General features: G+C 41.6%; 1 protein-coding gene across 6 annotated transcripts in view; it reads left to right on the top strand.

The window, feature by feature from the left end:
• Positions 1 to 21344, top strand: part of lrrk2 (leucine-rich repeat kinase 2) — an 84121-nt gene that overhangs the window by 50271 nt on the left and 12506 nt on the right. For all 6 annotated transcript variants that reach the window (XM_060914932.1, XM_060914930.1, XM_060914929.1 and 3 more), the window contains exons 33-36: positions 2448 to 2536; positions 2631 to 2812; positions 3382 to 3536; positions 7997 to 8143. In XM_060914932.1, coding sequence (XP_060770915.1) covers positions 2448 to 2536; positions 2631 to 2812; positions 3382 to 3536; positions 7997 to 8143 — 573 coding nt within the window. The remainder of the gene's footprint in view (positions 1 to 2447; positions 2537 to 2630; positions 2813 to 3381; positions 3537 to 7996; positions 8144 to 21344) is intronic.

The following is a 21344-nucleotide window of genomic DNA, read 5'->3' as shown; positions in this document are numbered from 1 at the left end:
ATGCAGTTTTCGTCCTGATCGTGGAACACTGGACCAGCTCTTTACCCTTGCAAGGGTACTGGAGGTACTGCATGGGAGTTTGCCCAACCGGTCTACATGTGTTTTGTGGACCTGGAGAAGGCTAATGACTGTGTCCCTCGTGGTGCCCTGTGGGAGGTGCTTCAGGAGTATGAGGTTCAGGGCCCACTACTGCAGGCCATTCGGTCCCTGTATGACCGGAGCAGGAGTTTGGTTTGCATTGCTGGCAGTAAGTTGGACTCGTTCCCGGTGCATGTTGGACTCCGCCAGGGCTGCCCTTTGTCACCGGTTTTGTTCATAACTTTTATGGACAGAATTTCTAGGCACAGCCAAGGGGCGGATGGTGTCCAGTCTGGTGGCAGCAAGATCACGTCTCTGCTTTTTGTGGATGATGTGATCCTGTTGACTTCATCAATCTGTGACTTACAGCATGTGCTGGGACAGTTTGCGGCTGAGTGTGAAGCGGCTGGGATGAGGATCAGCACCTCCAAGTCCATGGCCATGGCGCTCAGCCAGAAACGGGTGGAATGCCTACTCTGGGTCAGGGGGGAGTTGCTACCTAAAGTGGAGGAGTTTAAGTATCTCTGGGTTTTGTTCACGAGTGAGGGTAAGGGGGAGCGGGAGTTGGACAGACGGATCGGGGCAGCATCAGCAGTGATGCAGATGCTAAACCGGTCTGTGGTAGTAAAGAGAGAGCTGAGCCAAAAGGCAAAGATCTCAATTTACTGGTCCATCTATGTTCCCACTCTCACCTATGGTCACGAGCTATGGGTAGTGACCGAAAGAATGAGATTGCGGATACAAGCGGTAGAAATGAGTTTTCTCTGCAGGGTGGCTGGGCTCTCCCTTAGAGACAGGGTGAGAAGCTTGGTCGTTCGGGAGAGACTCGGAGTAGAACCACTGCTCCTCCACATCGAAAGGAGTCAGTTGAGGTGATTCGGGTACCTTGTTAGGATGCCCCCTGGACACCTCCCAAGAGAGGTTTTCTGGGCATGCCCCACCGGGAGGAGACCCCGGGGCAGACCCAGGACATGGGGACTCGGGCAAGGTAATAATTAAGAAATGTGCATGCATTGTCTCAGGGGGCTAGTGTGGGGAGGGGTGTGTAGCACAAGTGCCAGTATTGCACATAGGAGAAAGTAACATGTGCGGGTACCAATAATTGTGCATTGTTGAAGACAAATTAAAAGTAGACGGCCTTTCGATTTCATAAAACCAGTGAAATTTAGTTCCCTCTGAAATTTGGTCAGTGTGATATACGCTTATTTCTGTAATATCTAAAAAACAAGCAAACAAAAAAACCCAGGCCGTTCTGTGGCTGGGGAGGGGATTCCCTAGCAAATAATGTGCATGAAATTGCTCGCTTCGCTCAGTCAAGCAGACCGAGGAAGTCCGATGTGCGCATGTGCAAGTTTACCTTTCGGCGTCGTTTTCTTCTTCCTCTTTTAGGTTTTATGGCAGCTGGCATCCAGTGTTGCATTACTGCCATCTACAGTTTTACCTTTGACTGTGCACTGACAGTTACGTCATTCTGTCGCTAAACGAACAGCTGATCACACCGAGGTGCTCACTGACTGCCGATATTTATTAGTTTGGTCCTGCGTTTCCTTTCCTTTGCAACATAGCGTCTTTTCTTCTTGCTTTCCGTTACTGTAGTCGGTCTTTCTTGTTTCATTCTCCGTTTTTCTCTCCTGTTTCAAATTTGTATCCCACAATGCCTTGCGCAAACGGGGAAAGCCCACCACGTGATGCATGACGTAGTATCTTGGATTGCGTCACAATGAGGCAAGAAATAATAGCGGAGAATTTAGGGCCACGTTATTAAATTAAATTAAATTCATTAATTGTTCTATTTAAAAAAAAAAACCTAATTGGAAGTCTGTGATTCGAATTCAGTAGCTTTCGGTCCACTAAATAAAAATAATTGGGTGTCAGGACAAATTCTTTTTTTGACCAAAACCTGAAAAATCTGAAAGTCCATCTACCTTTAAGTACTGACAGTGTAAACAGAGTTTTGTGATATGTTAGCAAACAGTAAATATGTTGGTGATATGTAAACACAGTCTTGTGATATGTTGGTAAAGATGTGATGTGATCTGGTAAACAGTGAAAGTGAAAAGTGCAGGCGATCCAGTGCTGTGTGGAATGATTAGGTGTTAGTTAAGAACACTGTTGGCCTGATAATAAAAGCTGTTCTTGAGTCTGGTAGTCCGTGCAGCCATGCTTCTGTATCGCCTTCCAGATGGTAATAAGATTAAATTGCAAAAATCTCGGTCACTAGGTCGTCTGTTTCTTCTGGTGACTCAATTTTTAGGTTCATTCTTTGCATGCAGACATATTGCTTTCACTATTAGTGCATTAGTTTTTAACTCATTCTGTGTGTGTGTGTGTGTGTGTGTGTGTGTGTGTGTGTGTGTGTAAAATCCCAGGTGTGCTCCTGCACTTTGATGACCCTGCACTGCAACTCCGAGACTTGTACTTTATTGATCCCCAGTGGCTCTGCAACACCATCTCACAGGTCACACACAAATATATCCTCGAATATACACAATAAACCAAGTACATCCAAATAGGCAGACGCATGATCGTTGTCTTGTGTTATTTGATTCTAGATTCTCACTCACAAGAGCCTGCGTGACAACTCTAGAGGGGTGATGCAGCGCTCAGCTGTGGAGAAATTTCTCCGTGAGAGCCACTTCTTCCCAAAAGGTCACCTTATACACTACTTTAAACTGCTGGAAAAGTTACAAATTGCCTTGCCCTTGGGAGATGAGCAGCTCCTGGTGCACTGCAGGTCTGTATTATGTACTGGACGTTCCTGCCATTCAGAACACGTACAGATTTTTTTGTATGCTTTCTATTGTCTAAAATTGCATGCTACAGTATATGAAAGACTTTTTCTGCATATCATATTAAAATGTATGTCCATGTGTAGGAGTACCACAAGTAAGAAAGGATAAATTATGCATTAAAGCTTCAACTATATTTATAAAAAGTTGTTAATCTTCAGGTCTAAAACATTTAATGTAGAAAACCAAAATTAGAGCAGATATTCCTGACTTACAAAATTCATCCAGTGCAGGACTGTTGCATGATGTTCATTGGAGACTGGCATGAATTATTTATTTATTTATTTATTTATTTATTTATTTATTTATTAAACTTAATTTGGGATTTTATGGAGAAAGTCTGTAGAGATATACCGGAGATGTGCAGTGTTTAGAATGCTTTGCATCATTTATTGCTCCAAGGCTTGTTCTAGATGTAACATATGTTTTAAAAGTCCTGTGTTTCGCTTTGTTGTATTCTTCTTCTTCTTATTATTATTATTATTATTATTATTTTTGTTTTTTTTCTGTGTAGCTTGTCTGATCACAAGCCAGTGATTGAGATTCCTCACTGTGAGAATTCAGAGATCATTGTGAGGGTATATGAGATGCCTTATTTCCCAATGGACTTCTGGTCCAGACTGATCAGCCGGCTTCTGGAAGTCTCATCATTCATGCTCCGGGGTAGAGGTAAGACTGTCAGGCTGAAATACTCTCATCGAAATCTTTCTAACCAGAAAAAATAAAAAAAATAAGAAAACGAGGACACTTGCTCACAAAAATGGTATGAACAGCAAAAGCAACGTTTCTGAAGCAAAATTCAGTGGTGGTGTGTTTCATGCATGTGGATTTGTGAGCATTTAAAACATATAAATGTATGTGTCTTCCCTTATCAAAAAGGGAATACTTCAAGTTAATTTTAAGTATACTTAAAGGACATGGGACATGGATTTTTTTCTGGGTATAATTATGTATAAAGGACATAAGAAATGCCATCTAAATCACTGCAGGGCATCAAAAATGTGAAAATCATCACATTATTCAACTTTTTTATACATCAGCGTAAAACAATGATTCGTTAATTAGCTAAGCGGTCACGTGACCCGTGACGTCACAAAAACTTTTCAAGGAGGCAGCGCTTGGGTATCTAATGTAAACAGGTTACCGAAATGGACGCCATCGACAGTGACATTCCCGATGTTTCACAGACATGTGAAGTTAGACCCTATCAATTCGAACCGATAGCTGGAAATTCACATGAACATGGATCTTGTCTTTACTCTGACGGGTCAGACGATTCTGAGAGTGAGAGTTCATTCAATCCCCATGAAACTGAAAGTGGTTGGCTCGATAACACATCCTGGTAAGTTAAAAACAATTCTGCTCAAAGGCTAATGATCTGTTGAAAGAAGTATTATTTTTGTATCATACATTGAAAGTTCATCATAGATCTAGCTAAAGTCCGTTGCAAGCTAGTTTTTTTTTGCTGATATCTTTCGAGATTGATTGAGATACAATGCTTCCAGAGTCCGAGATGAAAACATTCAAAATGGCGAAACGAGTCAGAATTATGATAATCAATAATTGATACACCCAAAATTATAATACTAATCCTTACCGCATGAGGCCCATGGTAAAACCACACTTCCAGGAGGGGCTGCCGTCTGCCTTCCAAGCCAGCCGAGAGCGCTCCTCGTCGGGCACGGCCAGGCGAGCGAATGCCCTGGTCCGTCCGCCCTGTCTAAAAAATAATGGTACAACTCCGAGTGAAGGTATCAATGCGCTGTAAGTGCGCAGAAGGTGTTAGTACGCCTGTCATTATAGTGCGGACTTTCCATAGCATAGAAAATCGCCACGTTTCAATTTGTGTGTAACTGAACTTTGTTTCATGTCACTGGTCATATAAACCTATGTAAACAGGAAAAACGCGGAAGAGTTTGGTTGCATCTAACTACAGCCCCCAAAAATACCGTTGGCCATACTGAGCCTAGCTACATTGCTAACAGGAGTAACAGCGCGTCTGACTGACTGGGAGGTCGCAATACACCATGATGTTCAATGTATGTTAAACACTCTAAAAACGAAACAATTTTCTTGTCATCCAAGACACAAAAACTATTTTGTCGCATTCGTCATCATCACGATTCACACTTCTCCATATTCATCTACCTGCTTGTGCTGTACCCGAAAGTTTTTGTGACGTATGATCACGTGACAGTGGCTCTTCCGGTTGTAAAATATGCATATCGGAGCTCGAGCAGAAATGCCATATAATCATCACGAATATAACGATTTTGCTGAATTTAATAGATAATTTTGTATTTGTTGATGCAATTATTTCATATTTTTAATGGAAAGAAACTGATATAGCGTGCATTTATGTTTCATGTCCCATGTCCTTTAAGTAAAGTTAAAGTATATTTCCTTAAGTATACTTTTGTGTACCAAGTATACTGATATCAATGCACTTACAGTATACTTGTAAGTAATCTAATCTAATACTTTTTAGGACTAAATTGGCCCACTTTTAGTTCATAAAAAGTATACTTTAAATCTAAGAGAAGTAAACTTTGAGTATACAGCTAGTATTTTTTATTTTGTACTGCAAGTATACTACAAGTATAAAGTTTACTAGTTCTATACTTGTAGTCCACTCTTTAGTTTACAAAAGCATACTTCATAGTATACTGGAAATATACTATGACTTTACTTGTTTTATACTTCTAGTCCACTTTTTAGTTTACTAAAGTATACTTTGTTGTATACTTGAAATGTACTATTGGTTTACTTGTTACACACTTCTAGTCCACTTTTTAGTTTATAAAAGTATACTTTATAGCATATCGGAAATGTACTATTAGTTACTGGTTATATACATCTAGTCCACTTTTTAGTTTTGAAGTATACTGCAATTACCCTTCTAGGTATACTATTAGTTTTCTAGCCCTAACCCTTACTTCATGCACACTACCAGGAGACAAGTGTTTTGTACCTTAAGTTAAAATGAGGGCGGCACAGTGGTGTAGTGGTTAGTGCTGTCGCCTCACAGCAAGAAGTGTACTTGTAGTATACTTCAAGTATACTACAAGTATAAAGTTTACTAGTTCTATACTTGTAGTCCACTCTTTAGTTTGCAAAAGCAAACTTCATAGTATACTGGAAATATACTATGAGTTTACTTGTTTTACACTTCTAGTCCACTTTTTTAGTTCACTAAAGTATACTTTGTTGTATACTTGAAATGTATTTTGGTTTACTTGTTACACACTTCTAGTCCACTTTTTAGTTTATAAAAGTATACTTTATAGCATATCGGAAATATACTATTAGTTACTGGTTATAGGGAGGGAAAGTGAAACACAGCGATCCTAGTGGTAGCGTTCCTAAGCCGAGAGCCATACTATTGAAAATCCCATAGACCCAATTAAAAAAAAAAATCCCACGAAGTCATGACGTGGAACTTGTACACCCCCCAAAAATATGTTGTATATGTTGGGATTATCTACTAACTGTGAAAGTATCAGGTAAAATTTCGCTGTCTTTTAAAAGATCAAAATTGCGCCTAACCTGTCAGAAACGGACTACAACCAAACTGTCTAGTCAGAGTCGCTCATATTACGTCAGCAGTAGGCTTAGCGATCCCACGACTGGGAAGATCTGTGTATTTTGATCATGCTATGTTTTGCACCAGACTGCAACCACCGGCAATTGACTACATGCCCTGATCTGTAATGGTTATCCCCACGAGGGATGCATTTCTTATTGGTACAGAAATACTCCGCCAACCACGCTATACAAATCGGCATGTTGATGTAGGCTACTCGTCGGCCGCTACCTGCTACAGATTTGGAAAGGCGCTAGACTTGCTGTGACGTCTCATATGTGATGTCGGGTCCGTGTAGTCTTTGATCAGCTTATTAAAAAACATTCAAAACAATTCAAATCGGTGGAAAAAATAAAGTATGATTATCAGGATCGATAGAGCTGCCCGACATGCACAACATATGGAAGCCATTGTCTTAGCTTTGAAGTGTAACCCGAAATGTAATTTTTTGAAAAGGTATTCCCATTCATTTTGCCATAGAGGTTGGAACACATCCAGTAAGGGGCGATGAGATTACTTTCCCTCCCTATATACATCTAGTCCACTTTTTAGTTTTGAAGTATACTGCAATTACCCTTCCAGGTCTACTATTAGTTTTCTAGCCCTAACCCTTACTTCATGCACACTACCAGGAGACAGCAAGTGTTTTGTACCTTAAGTTACAATGAGGGCGGCATGGTGGTGTAGTGGTTAGCACTGTTGCCTCACAGCAAGAAGGTCCGGGTTCGAGCCCTGTGGCTGGCGAGGGCCTTTCTGTGTGGAGTTTGCATGTTCTCCCCGTGTCCGCATGGGTTTCCTCCGGGTGCTCCGGTTTCCCCCACAGTCCAAAGACATGCAGGTTAGGTTAACTGGTGACTCTAAATTGACCGTAGGTGTGAATGTGAGTGTGAATGGTTGTTTGTCTCCATGTATCAGCCTTGTGATGACCTGGCGACTTGTCCAGGGTGTACCCCGCCTTTCGCCCGTAGTCAGCTGGGATAGGCTCCAGCTTGCCTGTGACCCTGTAGAACAGGATAAAGCGGCAAGAGATAATGAGATGAGATGAGATTGTATTAAATGCCAAAGTATAAAAACATGGCAATGACAACTGAAATTGACATCCAAGCTCTAAAGCTAAATAAATAAATAAATAAATAAATAAAATTTAATTATCCCACTCAAGAGAAATTAAAAAAAAAAACTTACATGGAACCACAGACATACCTAAGAGTCAACAATGCTGAAACACAATTACAGGGCAAGTACACTTAAACATAAGGCACAAATATTTTAATACTTTTATTACACTTTTGTTAAGTATATCTTGATCAAAAAGTTTAAGTATAAGCTGAATATACTTAGACTTTTCTATATACTTTTCACTATAAGCCAAGTATACTTATGTATAACTTTTTATTAAGTATATCTCTGATAAGTAAATAAAAAGTAAACTGAAAGCATACTCTCTTAGTTTAAAAGAAGTATACTAGAAGCACACTTGAATAAACTTCTTTTTTGTAAGCATTATTAATGTTATAAACTCCATCAATTTTGTGATTGCTTCCAGAGAAAGCTTTGAGGCCAAATCGAATATACTGGAGGACAGGGGTATACCTGAACTGGTCTGCTGAGGCGTATTACCTAGTGGAAGCCTTCTCAGTTGTGAACAGCCCTGCCAGCTTTGTTCGGATCACTGTGCCTTGCTCCCGTAAAGGTGCGTTAGTAGGAAGTTTTATAGAGAGCTCTAACTGGCTCCTGTTATTCAGTCATCTGTCTTTTGATACAATAGGTGATTTATTTCTTCTGCTGATAAAGATCATCACACCTCAAAGCATTCACCACTCAGAGTTGGTTTAAGTTTTTTTCTGTTGTTGTTGTTGAAGAAAGGCTTGGTTTTGGAGTAAGAGCTGGTACAGTAAACTCCCACAGGGCATAAGTATAAGTCACAGCAATCCAGGGAAGTAATATTCACCAACTGTTGGACAATTCATTCCATTTTATATTTAGATTTAATAAAGAGCAGAATTTTTATACAGTTCTTGTACAACCGCAATTCCAAAAAAGTTGGGACAAAGTACAAATTGTAAATAAAAACGGATTGCAATGATGTGGAAGTTTCAAAATTCCATATTTTATTCAGAATAGAACATAGATGACATATCAAATGTTTAAACTGAGAAAATGTATCATTTAAAAAGAAAAATTAGGAGATTTTAAATTTCATGACAACAACACATCTCAAAAAAGTTGGGACAAGGCCATGTGTACCACTGTGAGACATCCCCTTTTCTCTTTACAACAGTCTGTAAATGTCTGGGGACTGAGGAGACAAGTTGCTCAAGTTTAGGGATAGGAATGTTAACCCATTCTTGTCTAATGTAGGATTCTACTTGCTCAACTGTCTTAGGTCTTTTTTGTCATAGCTTCCGTTTTATGATGCGCCAAATGTTTTCTATGGGTGAAAGATCTGGACTGCAGCCTGGCCAGCTCAGTACCCGGACCCTTCTTCTACGCAGCCATGATGCCGTAATTGATGCAGTATGTGGTTTGGCATTGTCATGTTGGAAAATGCAAGGTCTTCCCTGAAAGAGACGTCGTCTGGATGGGAGCATATGTTGCTCTAGAACCTGGATATACCTTTCAGCATTGATGGTGTCTTTCCAGATGTGTAAGCTGCCCATGCCACATGCACTAATGCAACCCCATACCATCAGAGATGCAGGCTTCTGAACTGAGCGCTGATAACAACTTGGGTCGTCCTTCTCTTCTTTAGTCCGAATGACACAACGTCCCTGATTTCCATAAAGAACTTCAAATTTTGATTCGTCTGACCACAGAACAGTTTTCCACTTTGCCACAGTCCATTTTAAATGAGCCTTGGCCCAGAGAAGACGTCTGCGCTTCTGGATCATATTTAGATACGGCTTCTTCTTTGAACTATAGAGTTTTAGCTGGCAATGGCGGATGGCACGGTGAATTGTGTTCACAGATAAATATTCTCTGGAAATATTCCTGAGCCCATTTTGTGATTTCCAATACAGAAGCATGCCTGTATGTGATGCAGTGCCGTCTAAGAGCCCGAAGATCACGGGCACCCAGTATGGTTTTCCGGCCTTGACCCTTACGCACAGAGATTCTTCCAGATTCTCTGAATCTTTTGATGATATTATGCACTGTAGATGATGATATGTTCAAACTCTTTGCAATTTTACACTGTCGAACTCCTTTCTGATATTACTTCACTATTTGTCGGCGCAGAATTAGGGGGATTGGTGATCCTCTTCCCATCTTTACTTCTGAGAGCCGCTGCCACTCCAAGATGCTCTTTTTATACCCAGTCATGTTAATGACCTATTGCCAATTGACCTAATGAGTTGCAATTTGGTCCTCCAGCTGTTCCTTTTTTGTACCTTTAACTTTTCCAGCCTCTTATTGCCCCTGTCCCAACTTTTTTGAGATGTGTTGCTGTCATGAAATTTCAAAATGTCTCATTTTCGTCATTTGATATGTCGTCTATGTTCTATTGTGAATACAATATCAGTTTTTGAGATTTGTAAATTATTGCATTCCGTTTTTATTTACAATTTGTACTTTGTCTCAACTTTTTTGGAATCGGGGTTGTAACTTGCCTGGGATTATTTTACTACTCCAAGCACGAATAAATGTTGAGGTTACTGATGCATACTGCAAGTTGGCCTAGTGGTTAGCGTGTCCACCTCTCGATCGGGAGATCGCGAATTCTACTCACGGTTGGGTCATACCAAAGACCATCATAAAAATGGTACCTACTGCCGTCTGGCAAGGCACGGTGCAATACAGATGCAAGTGGGGAGTCAAACTCTCGCGGTTACCAGAGGACTAGCCCCCCACTGTAACCCTAACTATGTAATAGGCGAGAGGCCGAGGGCTACGGAAATGGAGATCGGCGCCACCCTATGCACCACATGGCGTGGTAAAGACTTTGATTTGATTTGATTTGATTACTGATGCATTCTACTGCAGTTAAACACATGAACTAGAGCATGAGTATCTAGCAAGGAAGCCAAATTTGTACAAACATCTCCTATAATGTGTATACTTCCATGAAGAATAGTCTGTCGAACAACTAGAAAAAACTCATTTCAAAGACAGCTTTTCCATCAACCCTTTGTTTAAAATGATACTATAAATATTCATAATAAACATTCAGTCTTTCAGTTACATTTATTACGTATAATCATATTTACAACCCCAATTCCAAATAAGTCGGGACGCTGTGTAAACTGTAAATAAAAACAAAAGGCAATAATTTGCAAATCATGGAAACCCTATATTTCATTGAAAATGGTACAAAGACAACATATCAAATGTTGAAACTAAGAAATTTTGAATTTGATGTCAGCAACACGTTTCAAAAAAGTTGGGACAGGGCATGTTTACCATTGTGTTGCATCACCTCTACTTTTAACAACACTCTGTTGTTAAGGTGATTTAATACAGTGGTAAACATGCCCCGTCCCAACTTTTTTGAAACGTGTTGCTGACATCAAATTCAAAATGAGCAAATACTTTTCAGAAAAACAATAAAATTTCTCAGTTTCAACATTTGATATGTTGTCTTTGTACAACCCCGATTCCAAAAAAGTTGGGACAAAGTACAAATTGTAAATAAAAACCGAATGCAATAATTTACAAATCTCAAAAACTGATATTGTATTCACAATAGAACATAGACAACATATCAAATGTCTAAAGTGAGACATTTTGAAATTTCATGCCAAATATTGGCTCATTTGAAATTTCATGACAGCAACACATCTCAAAAAAGTTTGGACAGGGGCAATAAGAGGCTGGAAAAGTTAAAGGTACAAAAAAGGAACAGCTGGAGGACCAAATTGCAACTCATTAGGTCAATTGGCAATAGGTCATTAACATGACTGGGTATAAAAAGAGCATCTTGGAGTGGCAGCGGCTCTCAGAAGTAAAGATGGGAAGAGGATCACCAATCCCCCTAATTCTGCGCCGACAAATAGTGGCGCAATATCAGAAAGGAGTTCGACAGTGTAAAATTGCAAGGAGTTTGAACATATCATCATCTACAGTGCATAATATCATCAAAAGATTCAGAGAATCTGGAAGAATCTCTGTGTGTAAGGATCAAGGCCGGAAAACCATACTGGGTGCCCGTGATCTTCGGGCTCTTAGACGGCACTGCATCACATACAGGCATGCTTCTGTATTGGAAATCACAAAATGGGCTCAGGAATATTTCCAGAGAACATTATCTGTGAACACAATTCACCGTGCCATCCGCCGTTGCCAGCTAAAACTCTATAGTTCAAAGAAGAAGCCGTATCTAAACATGATCCAGAAGTGCAGATGTCTTCTCTGGGCCAAGGCTCATTTAAAATGGACTGTGGCAAAGTGGAAAACTGTTCTGTGGTCAGACGAATCAAAATTTGAAGTTCTTTATGGAAATCAGGGACGCCGTGTCATTCGGACTAAAGAGGAGAAGGACGACCCAAGTTGTTATCAGTGCTCAGTTCAGAAGCCTGCATCTCTGATGGTATGGGGTTGCATTAGTGCATGTGGCATGGGCAGCTTACACATCTGGAAAGACACCATCAATGCTGAAAGGTATATCCAGGTTCTAGAGCAACTTATGCTCCCATCTAGACGACGTCTCTTTCAGGGAAGACCTTGCATTTTCCAACATGACAATGCCAAACCACATACTGGATCAATTACAGCATCATGGCTGCGTAGAAGAAGGGTCCGGGTACTGAACTGGCCAGCCTACAGTCCAGATCTTTCACCCATAGAAAACATTTGGCGCATCATAAAACGGAAGCTACGACAAAAAAGACCTAAGACAGTTGAGCAAGTAGAATCCTACATTAGACAAGAATGGGTTAACATTCCTATCCCTAAACTTGAGCAACTTGTCTCCTCAGTCCCCAGACGTTTACAGACTGTTGTAAAGAGAAAAGGGGATGTCTCACAGTGGTAAACATGGCCTTGTCCCAACTTTTTTGAGATGTGTTGTTGTCATGAAATTTAAAATCACCTAATTTTTCACTTTAAATGATACATTTTCTCAGTTTAAACATTTGATATGTCATCTATGTTCTATTCTTTTTTTTTTTTTGACCAATTGTTTTTATTTTATAATGATGCACATATTCATAATCAACACAAATACAGAGGTATAACACTTCACACCCACCCCACCCCAACCCAACCCAGTGGTGAGCATCTGTAATCTTACATGTTATATAAACATTTAAAGTACATTGGTATACAAGTGTATAGAAACGAAACATATTTTCCAGCAAAAAAGTAAATAAATTAAAAAAAAAAAGAAGGGGAAAAAAAAAAAGTTACAGAGCAACTGTACACAGCACCTTAAACATGAGTATCAGAAATAAAGGTTTTGACCTCATCAAAAGCACGGTTCCACCTCTTTAGAGTTTGCGATCTGGCACCATGTATACGGGCTGTTGAGAGTTCCATAGATATAATATCAAGTAAACTTAGAGCCCATAGACGTCTACACATAACATGTGGGGGGTTCCATCGGCTGATTAACAATTTTTTGGCTGCGGTAAAAGCAGCCAAAAGTAGGCTGCTCTGGAAAAGCGTCAGTGAGAAGTTGGAATAATCATTTAGAAAAAATAGACTTGGAGTTATAATAATATCTGTGTCTATCAGAGTTGAAATATCAACAGATAGCCATTGCCAGAAAGGTACCAGTGCTGAGCATTCCCAAAAAAAATGTAAAAATGTTTCAGTTTTTCCATCTGAACACAAAGTACAATTAGGTGAGGTAGTGAGACGCATATGAAATCGCTTAAGTGGTGTTAAATATACTCTGTGTGCTAGTTTCCAATGAATCATTTGATGATTAGGATTCTTAGATGACATAATGATTGTCTCCCATGTCTGATCAGAAAAGATATCTTTCAGGTCACATTCTAAATCTTTTGACCAAACTGCTACAACTCCAAGAGGCTTGTATAACTTCTTCATCAGAAAGGAGTAAATAGATGAAGCAGAAGAAGGGATGAAGTCATTGAAATATATAACATTGCGAATACTATGCACTGGTAATTTTGTGTCAAGAGGAACACCAAGAGCATTAAGAGCTGATCTGATGCGTAAGTATAAGTAGAAAGTAGAGGCCGGTATATTGTATTTCGACTTCAGGTCCTGAAACGTTCTTAAGCCTTTGTCATCATACAGGTCTCCAAGAATTGTGATGTTGCACTCTGACCATTGAGGAGATCTAAATGGGGTACTCCCAGACAGAAACCCATTATTATTAAAAAGTGGAAAGTGATGATGCCATTTTGATATAGATCCTGTTTGTCTTTCTACAGCCTTCCAAGTGGATAACAAATGGGTTATGATTGGACCAAAACGAAGGGCGCATTGCCGAGTAGGAACATTGCAAAAAACCAAATCTCTTAAATTATAGGGGGTGACCATTGACTCTTCAATAGCTCTCCATGCCACATTTTTATTTAAATTAAACCAGACTGATATGGGGCGCAACACAAATGCTTGGGCATAAACTTTAAAGTCAGGAAAAGATAAACCTCCATCCTCCCTAGAGCGTTGCATAGTGGACAGCCTAATCCTAGCACGTTTCCCATTCCAGATATATTTCCTTAGAATGGAGTTGAGGTGGTCCCAAAAGTGTGCAGGGGGTGGTAAGGGTATCATTGCACTATAAAAATTAACCCGTGGCAAAACGTTCATTTTAACTACAGAAATTCGTGCATATAATGACTTAGGCAAACATGACCAGTTTGATAAATCTGTACTGACTTCAGAAAGAATTTTTTTGAAGTTTTTGCTTGCAATATCATGCAATGAGGGGTATATGTCTATCCCTAAATATTTAAATGATGTTACGGTAGGTGCGGTGCTAGGAAGAAGCAAGGAGACAGGGTCAAAATTTAAGGGAAGAAAACAAGATTTGTCCCAATTTATCTTATAACCTGAAAGATCACTGAAATGATTAAACAATGACAGAATATGAGGCACTGACGAAACAGGGTCATTTACAAACAAAAGAATATCATCAGCATACAAAGAGATATGATGAGATGTATTTCTTACATTAATCGGTAGAATTTGCTCTGATTGACGGACAGCCTGAGCTAAAGGTTCTAATGACAAAGCAAATAACAATGGTGAAAGTGGGCAGCCCTGACGCGTACCCCTTCCCAAAGAAAAAGAACGTGAGCATAATTGTCCAGTTAACACATATGCTTTAGGATTACAATATAGTACTTTGATCATGTTAATAAAGTCAGGGCCTAAGCCCATATGCTCAAGAACGGACCATAAATAATTAAATTCCAAACGATCAAATGCTTTCATTGCATCTAGAGAGAACACTGCACAAGGACTAACTGATTGATCAGCAGAATAAATGATGTGTAAAAGACGGCGGATGTTGTCAGATGCTGAACGTGATCTAATAAAACCAGTCTGATCTTCATGAACCAACTTGGTAATCACCGACTCCAAGCGTCGTGACAATACTTTGGCATAGAGTTTAATATCTGCTCCAATCAGAGAGATTGGGCGATAATTAACACAAGAGGTTGGGTCCTTATCTTTTTTCAACAGCAGAGATATAATAGATGTGTTAATGTCCTGTCTGAAAGATCCATGTTTAATTGAATGATTTATCATATCTAATAATAGAGGACCAAGCTCTGTCCAGAAGGTTGAATATAATTCTGTTGGAATGCCATCCAGTCCTGGCGATTTACCTTTATTCATACATTTCAGTGATTCTTTCAGTTCTTGAAGAGTAATTGGTTGACCTAAGGACTCTGACTCCTCGGTAGATAAAGTAGGTAAATTAAGGGAAGAAAAAAAAGAAGACAGAGTTGCATTGTCACATGTAGATTCAGAAGTATATAGAGTAGAATAGAAAGATTGGAAAGTGTCATTGATATTTTGTGGGTCAGTAGTAAGCTCACCAGAAGGCAGCCATATTGCAGGTATATTTGCAAACTTCTCATTATTACGCAATTGCAGGGCTAGAAGATGGCTTGGCCTGCTCCCGTTAAAGTAGTAATTTTGTCTGGTCCTTTGAATAAGAAACTCTGCTTTCACTTTAAGTAACTGGTTTAATTCAGTTTTTAATATTTTAATTTTAGTGGCTGTTTGGTTGGAGAATGAAGCCTGATTTGCTGCCTCTAGTATTATTAGCTGGGACTCTAGATCAGCTATTCTCTTCATTCTGGATTTTTTAAGATGTGACGCAAAGGAAATAGAGAAACTACGGATGAAGCCCTTGACTGCATCCCAGAGTATGCGGGGATCCGCCACTGTCCCTTGATTAATGCTAATAAACTCCAATAGCCCATTTTTAAAAGACTTACAAAAGTTTTCATCACGAAGTAGCGTCGAATTAAACCGCCATCGTGAAGCACGTGGAGGTTGATTAACTAATTTGAGGTTGATGACATTGCTATCATGGTCAGATAGAGACATGGGGCAAATATCTGAGCAAAGACAGGATGAGGAAAGAGAACAGGACACAAATATGAAGTCGATCCTGGAATACGATTTGTGCCTTGAAGAATAGAATGTATATGCCTTGGCAGTGGCATTAAGAAAACGCCATGAATCTACCAGAGACAGTGCAGAAATACAGCTTCTGAGTTTATCAGTGCATGCTGCTTGTAAATGAGTTTCACTTTCTCCTGACCTGTCCTCATCATGAGACATGACCGCATTCATATCTGCCCCCATCACAATCTCATAGCCCGCCATATTGAGAAGATAGTTTGTGAGCTTTGAGAAGAATGCAGGATCATATGTGGAAGGAGCATAAACAGATAGAAAGGCCAACTTCCTGTTTCCCACCAAAGCCTTAACATGAGTCACTCTGCCATCAGTATCATTGTCATGCTCAATAATATCTATACCCAAATTCCTTCGTAGTAGTATCATAACACCTTTAGTTTTATCAGTGGCACTAGAAGCAGAAATTACTTTGTAAAATTTATTGTTACATCTATGAACATCATCTTTTCTGAGATGGGTTTCCTGAATCAAAGCTAAATCTATCTTTCTCCTTTTTAACAGTTCTAGACAACATGCACGTTTATGAGGTCCATTCAAACCATTCACATTCCAACTCAAAATATTTAGGTTAGTCATAACTGTCAAATACTTGCAATGAAGCAAAAAGTAAAGACAAACAATGTAAATTTCCTTCATGATGCTCACCACTATCCCACCCCCCTCCCACCCCTGGGTCAAAGAACATAACCCCATATCTAACAGGGTCCCTCAACCCAACGCAGACTGGGTATAGAACAAGCCCACGTCTGCCATGTTCCCTTACATAAATCCGTGACATCAGTAATGGATCACACACTAGGTGCCGACACAAGCCCTTATAATGAAAACCAAAAACTAAATAGCTTAATAGCAAAGTCTTAAGCATATATTGTGCATAGTGGAATTAAATGAGGGTTCATAAGAATGTAAACAAAATTCACCTATTCTCCTATTTTACTGGAGGAAGTGATAAGAAAAGACACTGTCCCAAATATAATTAAGCTCTGTTGGTGTGTTACATCCTACAACATCGCCATAACCAACGAGTCAATCATTTTGACTGTAAGCCAGGGTAGTATGTAGATATACACAAAAATGCGTGCACGAAACTTACAGTGTCCCATATAAAACAAACTCGCATCATTCCGTGTCGCTCTCAACAATGGGCTGGAATTCTGTCAGTGAGTCGCAAAAAGCACTGGCCTCCTCTGGCGTTTGGAAAAATTTCGTTTCCCCTCCTTTCAAAGTCACCTTGAGAGTTGCCGGATACTGGAGGAAAATTTGGCACCCCTTTCTCTTAAGCTCCCTCTTCACTGTGGTGAATGCAGACCGTTTCTTCGCAGTAGCGGGCGAGTAGTCAGGGAAAATACTGAGGGTCGTCTCACCATCGTCCATCTGAATGGTCCCTTGGTCCCTAGCTGCTCGGAGAATCATGTCTCGATCAGTGTAGCGGAGAAGTTTGAAGATGAACACTCGGGGTCTCTCAGGCCTCTTAATCTGCGGTGTTTTAGAGTTGCGTTTAGGAGGATTTGAATAAATGCGATGGGCTCTTTCGATTTCAATGTTTTTGTCCTTCAAAGAAGGAAACCAGACTGGCAACGACCGCTTGAGAAAGCCCACTGGATCGTCTTTTTCCAAGCCTTCGGGTAGACCAATTAAACGGAGATTGTTGCGTTGGCTACGGTCTTGCAGCTCAACAAGTTGTCGCTCAATAGTATCTAGACGCTTATCATGACTGTGCAGAATTTTTTTCTGCTCTCTTTGCTCACCAGACAGCGCGTCGATTTTCGAGCACATAGTCGCCATATGTGTCGATAGCTCACTTCTCATCGTAGCCATTTCGGATTTCAGAATACACTCCAGTCTTTCCATAGCGTCCTCCATGCTAGCACTTGCTGGCTTAGCCCGACCGTCCGCTGGCTTTGCTTTCCTCTTTTGAGAGGTGGAAGACGGAGTTAAAGTCAACTGCTTGCGCGCCACGGACATTTAGAAATGTTAACAGACGAAAATTAAGTGGTGTATTCAGATATAAGCCGGATAAATACTGAAAATAGGGCCTGATGTCAGGAGCTCCCTCAACACGCGTGCAGCTCCATCAGCGCGTCACGTGATCTCCCCCTCTATGTTCTATTCTGAATAAAATATGGAATTTTGAAACTTCCACATCATTGCATTCCATTTTTATTTACAATTTGTACTTTGTCCCAACTTTTTTGGAATCGGGGTTGTACCATTTTCAATGAAATATAGGGTTTCCATGATTTGCAAATTATCGCCTTCTGTTTTTATTTACAGTTTACATAGCGTCTCGACTTTTTTGGAATTTGGGTTTGTAGGAATGCTCTGTGGTGGGTGGAGCACAGAAGCACGGCAGGCCAGAACTGAGTTCTCTATTGCCGCTTTTCCACTACCAACGCGGCTGAGCTGGGCTGAGCCGTGCCGTGCTGAGTTGGACTGAGTCGAGCTGAGTGGGGCTGTTGGAGTTGCATTTCGACTACAACCGCGCTGAACCATGCTGGCTGGAAGTGGGTGGACACATTGGATGGAGTTAGCGAAAGTGGGTGGACGTCACATGATGTCGTTAGGCGGCGCAAACAGTGACATCAGTGACCTTTTAAGCAGTAGTCTCACGACCCGGATAGTAAACAATAAACATGGAGGACATGGAGTCGTTAGTGTTGCTGGTCTTGGTGCTGTGGCTTGTTGTCACCGACAACGCCAACAGATACTGGCAAGAGCGTATAGATGAGGCGAGGCGCATAAGGCTTCAGAAATTCTCGTAATTCGTAATTCTTCTTCCGGGTTTACGGTGTTTTTACAGATCCCAGCGTGCTCGCGGGGCGTGTGGGCATGTAAGGACACTCCTCCTCACCAATCAGTGTACAGGGGAGTGTCTCCTCACGCCCCTAGCCCCACTCAGCTCAGTTTGGCTCTTTCAGCCCCACTCCAAAACCGTGCGAGTTTTGGGTGCTGAGTAAGGCTGAAGTGAGCTGAGTTGTGCTGCTCTGAGGTAGTCGAAACGCGAGCCGTGTCGGGCTGAAGTGAGCTGAAAAAGGGTAGTGGAAAAGGGCCATAAACTCCTTTATTTAAGCTTCACAGCTTTTGACATTCAGGACACTCTCCCAGTCACACATGCTCGCGCACACACACACACAAGTGTTCTGATTGGGGAGAGAGCTCCCTTCCTCTGCTCTCCCTCTCCTCTTATAGGGCGTGGTCACTGGGGAAGACACACAAACACAGGTTAATTCCTGTCAGGTGCAGTGATTCTGCCACTTGCCTTCCCTGACTCTGCCCTCCATTCACAGACCAACACTCGACCACGCCCCCGCTGCCACATACCCCCACCGCCCGACTCAGGCCGGGGAGCTGTCCGGCCTGCAGCCAACTCCTCCCCCCCCCTTGGCAGGAGACGAAGTCCGCCACGACCATCTGCGCCCCCGGCCTGTGGACCACCTCGAATTTAAATGACTGGAGTGCCAGATACCAACGGGTGATCCACGTGTTGGCATCCTTCATGCGGTGGAGCCACTGCAGGGGCGCATGGTCCGAACAGAGGGTGAAAGGGTGCCCCAGCAGGTAGTAGCGGAGGGCGAGGACCGCCCACTTGATGGAGAAGCATTCCTTTTCGATGGTGCTATACCTGCCCTCGCGCACCGATAGTTTCCAGCTGATGTACAGCACTGGGCATTCCTCCCCCTCCACCTCCTGGGACAGAACCGCCCCCAGCCCCGTCAGACACGTCCGTCTGCAAAACAAAGGGGAGGGAAAAGTCAGGGGAGTGTAACAGTGGCCCCCCACACAGTGCATTCTTTACCTCAGAGAAAGCCTGCTGGCATTGCTCCGTCCACTGGACCGAGTCTGGTGCCCCCTTTTTAGTGAGATCAGTCAGCGGGCTGGTGACGTCCGAATAATTAGGTATAAACCTACGATGGTAGCCAGCCAGCCCCAGGAACTGTCTCACCCCCTTTTTGGTCTTGGGCCTCGGGCAGGCCGCAATCGCTGCTGTCTTATTGATTTGGGGACGCACCTGCCCATTGCCCAAGTGGAAGCCCAGATACCATACTTCCACCCGCCCAATCACACACTTCTTTGGGTTGGCTGTGAGACCCGCCCGCCTCAGCGACCCAAGGACGGCCCTTAGGTGTTCTAAGTGCCACGGCCAGTCATTACTATAGATCAGGGGTTTTCAAAGTGTGGGAGAGTCAGCCCCCCCTCAGAGAGCAAATAAACAACAGCGCCCCCCCCCCCCCCCCCTTACAATTTTTGTTGTTGCTATACTTAATGTTCCATTCGTATTTTAAAAAATGGTTGTTGTACACATTTTTATTTTTTTCTTTTACACATTTTAAACATCTGTGCTTTTTGAAAACATCTTTTTTACACATTTTAAACATATGAGCTTTATTAAAACATCTTTTTTTTTTACACATTTTAAACATCTGTGCTTTTTGAAAACATCTTTTTTACACATTTTAAACATGTGCTTTTTTAAAACCTCTTTTTTTACACATTTTAAACATCTGTGCTTTTTAAAACATATTTTTTTACACATTTTAAACATCTGCGCTTTTTTTTTAAACATCTTGTTTTACACATTTTAAACATCTCATAGCATCGTTAGCTAGCACCTCTTGGCAGACAACACACTGTGGCAGTGGAGCATCTTCAGATCCAGTCCATGAAAATCCAAACTTTAAATAATCGTGGTCATTCTTCCTTCTTTTTTGCTTGGCCCAGACTCTGTCTCCTCACTCACTGTAGCTTTAGGTACTAAAAATCGATCCATTTTGTCTCTGGCAAAGGCTAGCTGAAGTTCGCTAAATGTCTGCAATAGTAACTTATTCTGGTTTATTTTTCCTCACGTTGCGCCCCCCCTGAAGAACTCTGGCGCCCCCTAGGGGAGGCACGCCCCACACTTTGAAAAGCCCTGCTATAGATGATTATGTGGTCTAAGTATGCGGCCGCGGAGGACCCTATCCATAAGCCGCTGGAACGTAGCGGGCGCCCCAAACAGCCCAAAAGGAAGCCTGATGAACTGGTGTAAGCCAAATGGTGTGGAAAAGGCTGTTTTTTTCTCGGGATAGCGGAGTCAAGGGGATCTGCCAATATCCCTTTGTCAAATCCAGTGTCAAATAAAAACGAGCCATGCCTAGTCGATCGAGCAGCTCGTCAATAAGAGGCATTGGGTACGCATCAAATTTAGACACCGCATTGACTTTTCTATAGTCCACACAGAACCGGACCGACCTGTTGGTCTTGGGAACCATCTTCGTTAGGGTGAGGTGGGGAGGGTCCGTGGAGGTGGTGGACCCCACCGACGCGAATAGGTTCTGGAACGCCTG

This window comes from Neoarius graeffei, chromosome 2 (genome assembly GCF_027579695.1).
Source record: "Neoarius graeffei isolate fNeoGra1 chromosome 2, fNeoGra1.pri, whole genome shotgun sequence".
In the NCBI taxonomy this organism is placed as follows: Eukaryota; Metazoa; Chordata; class Actinopteri; order Siluriformes; family Ariidae; genus Neoarius; species Neoarius graeffei.
This window is presented reverse-complemented; position numbering and strand designations above follow the sequence as displayed.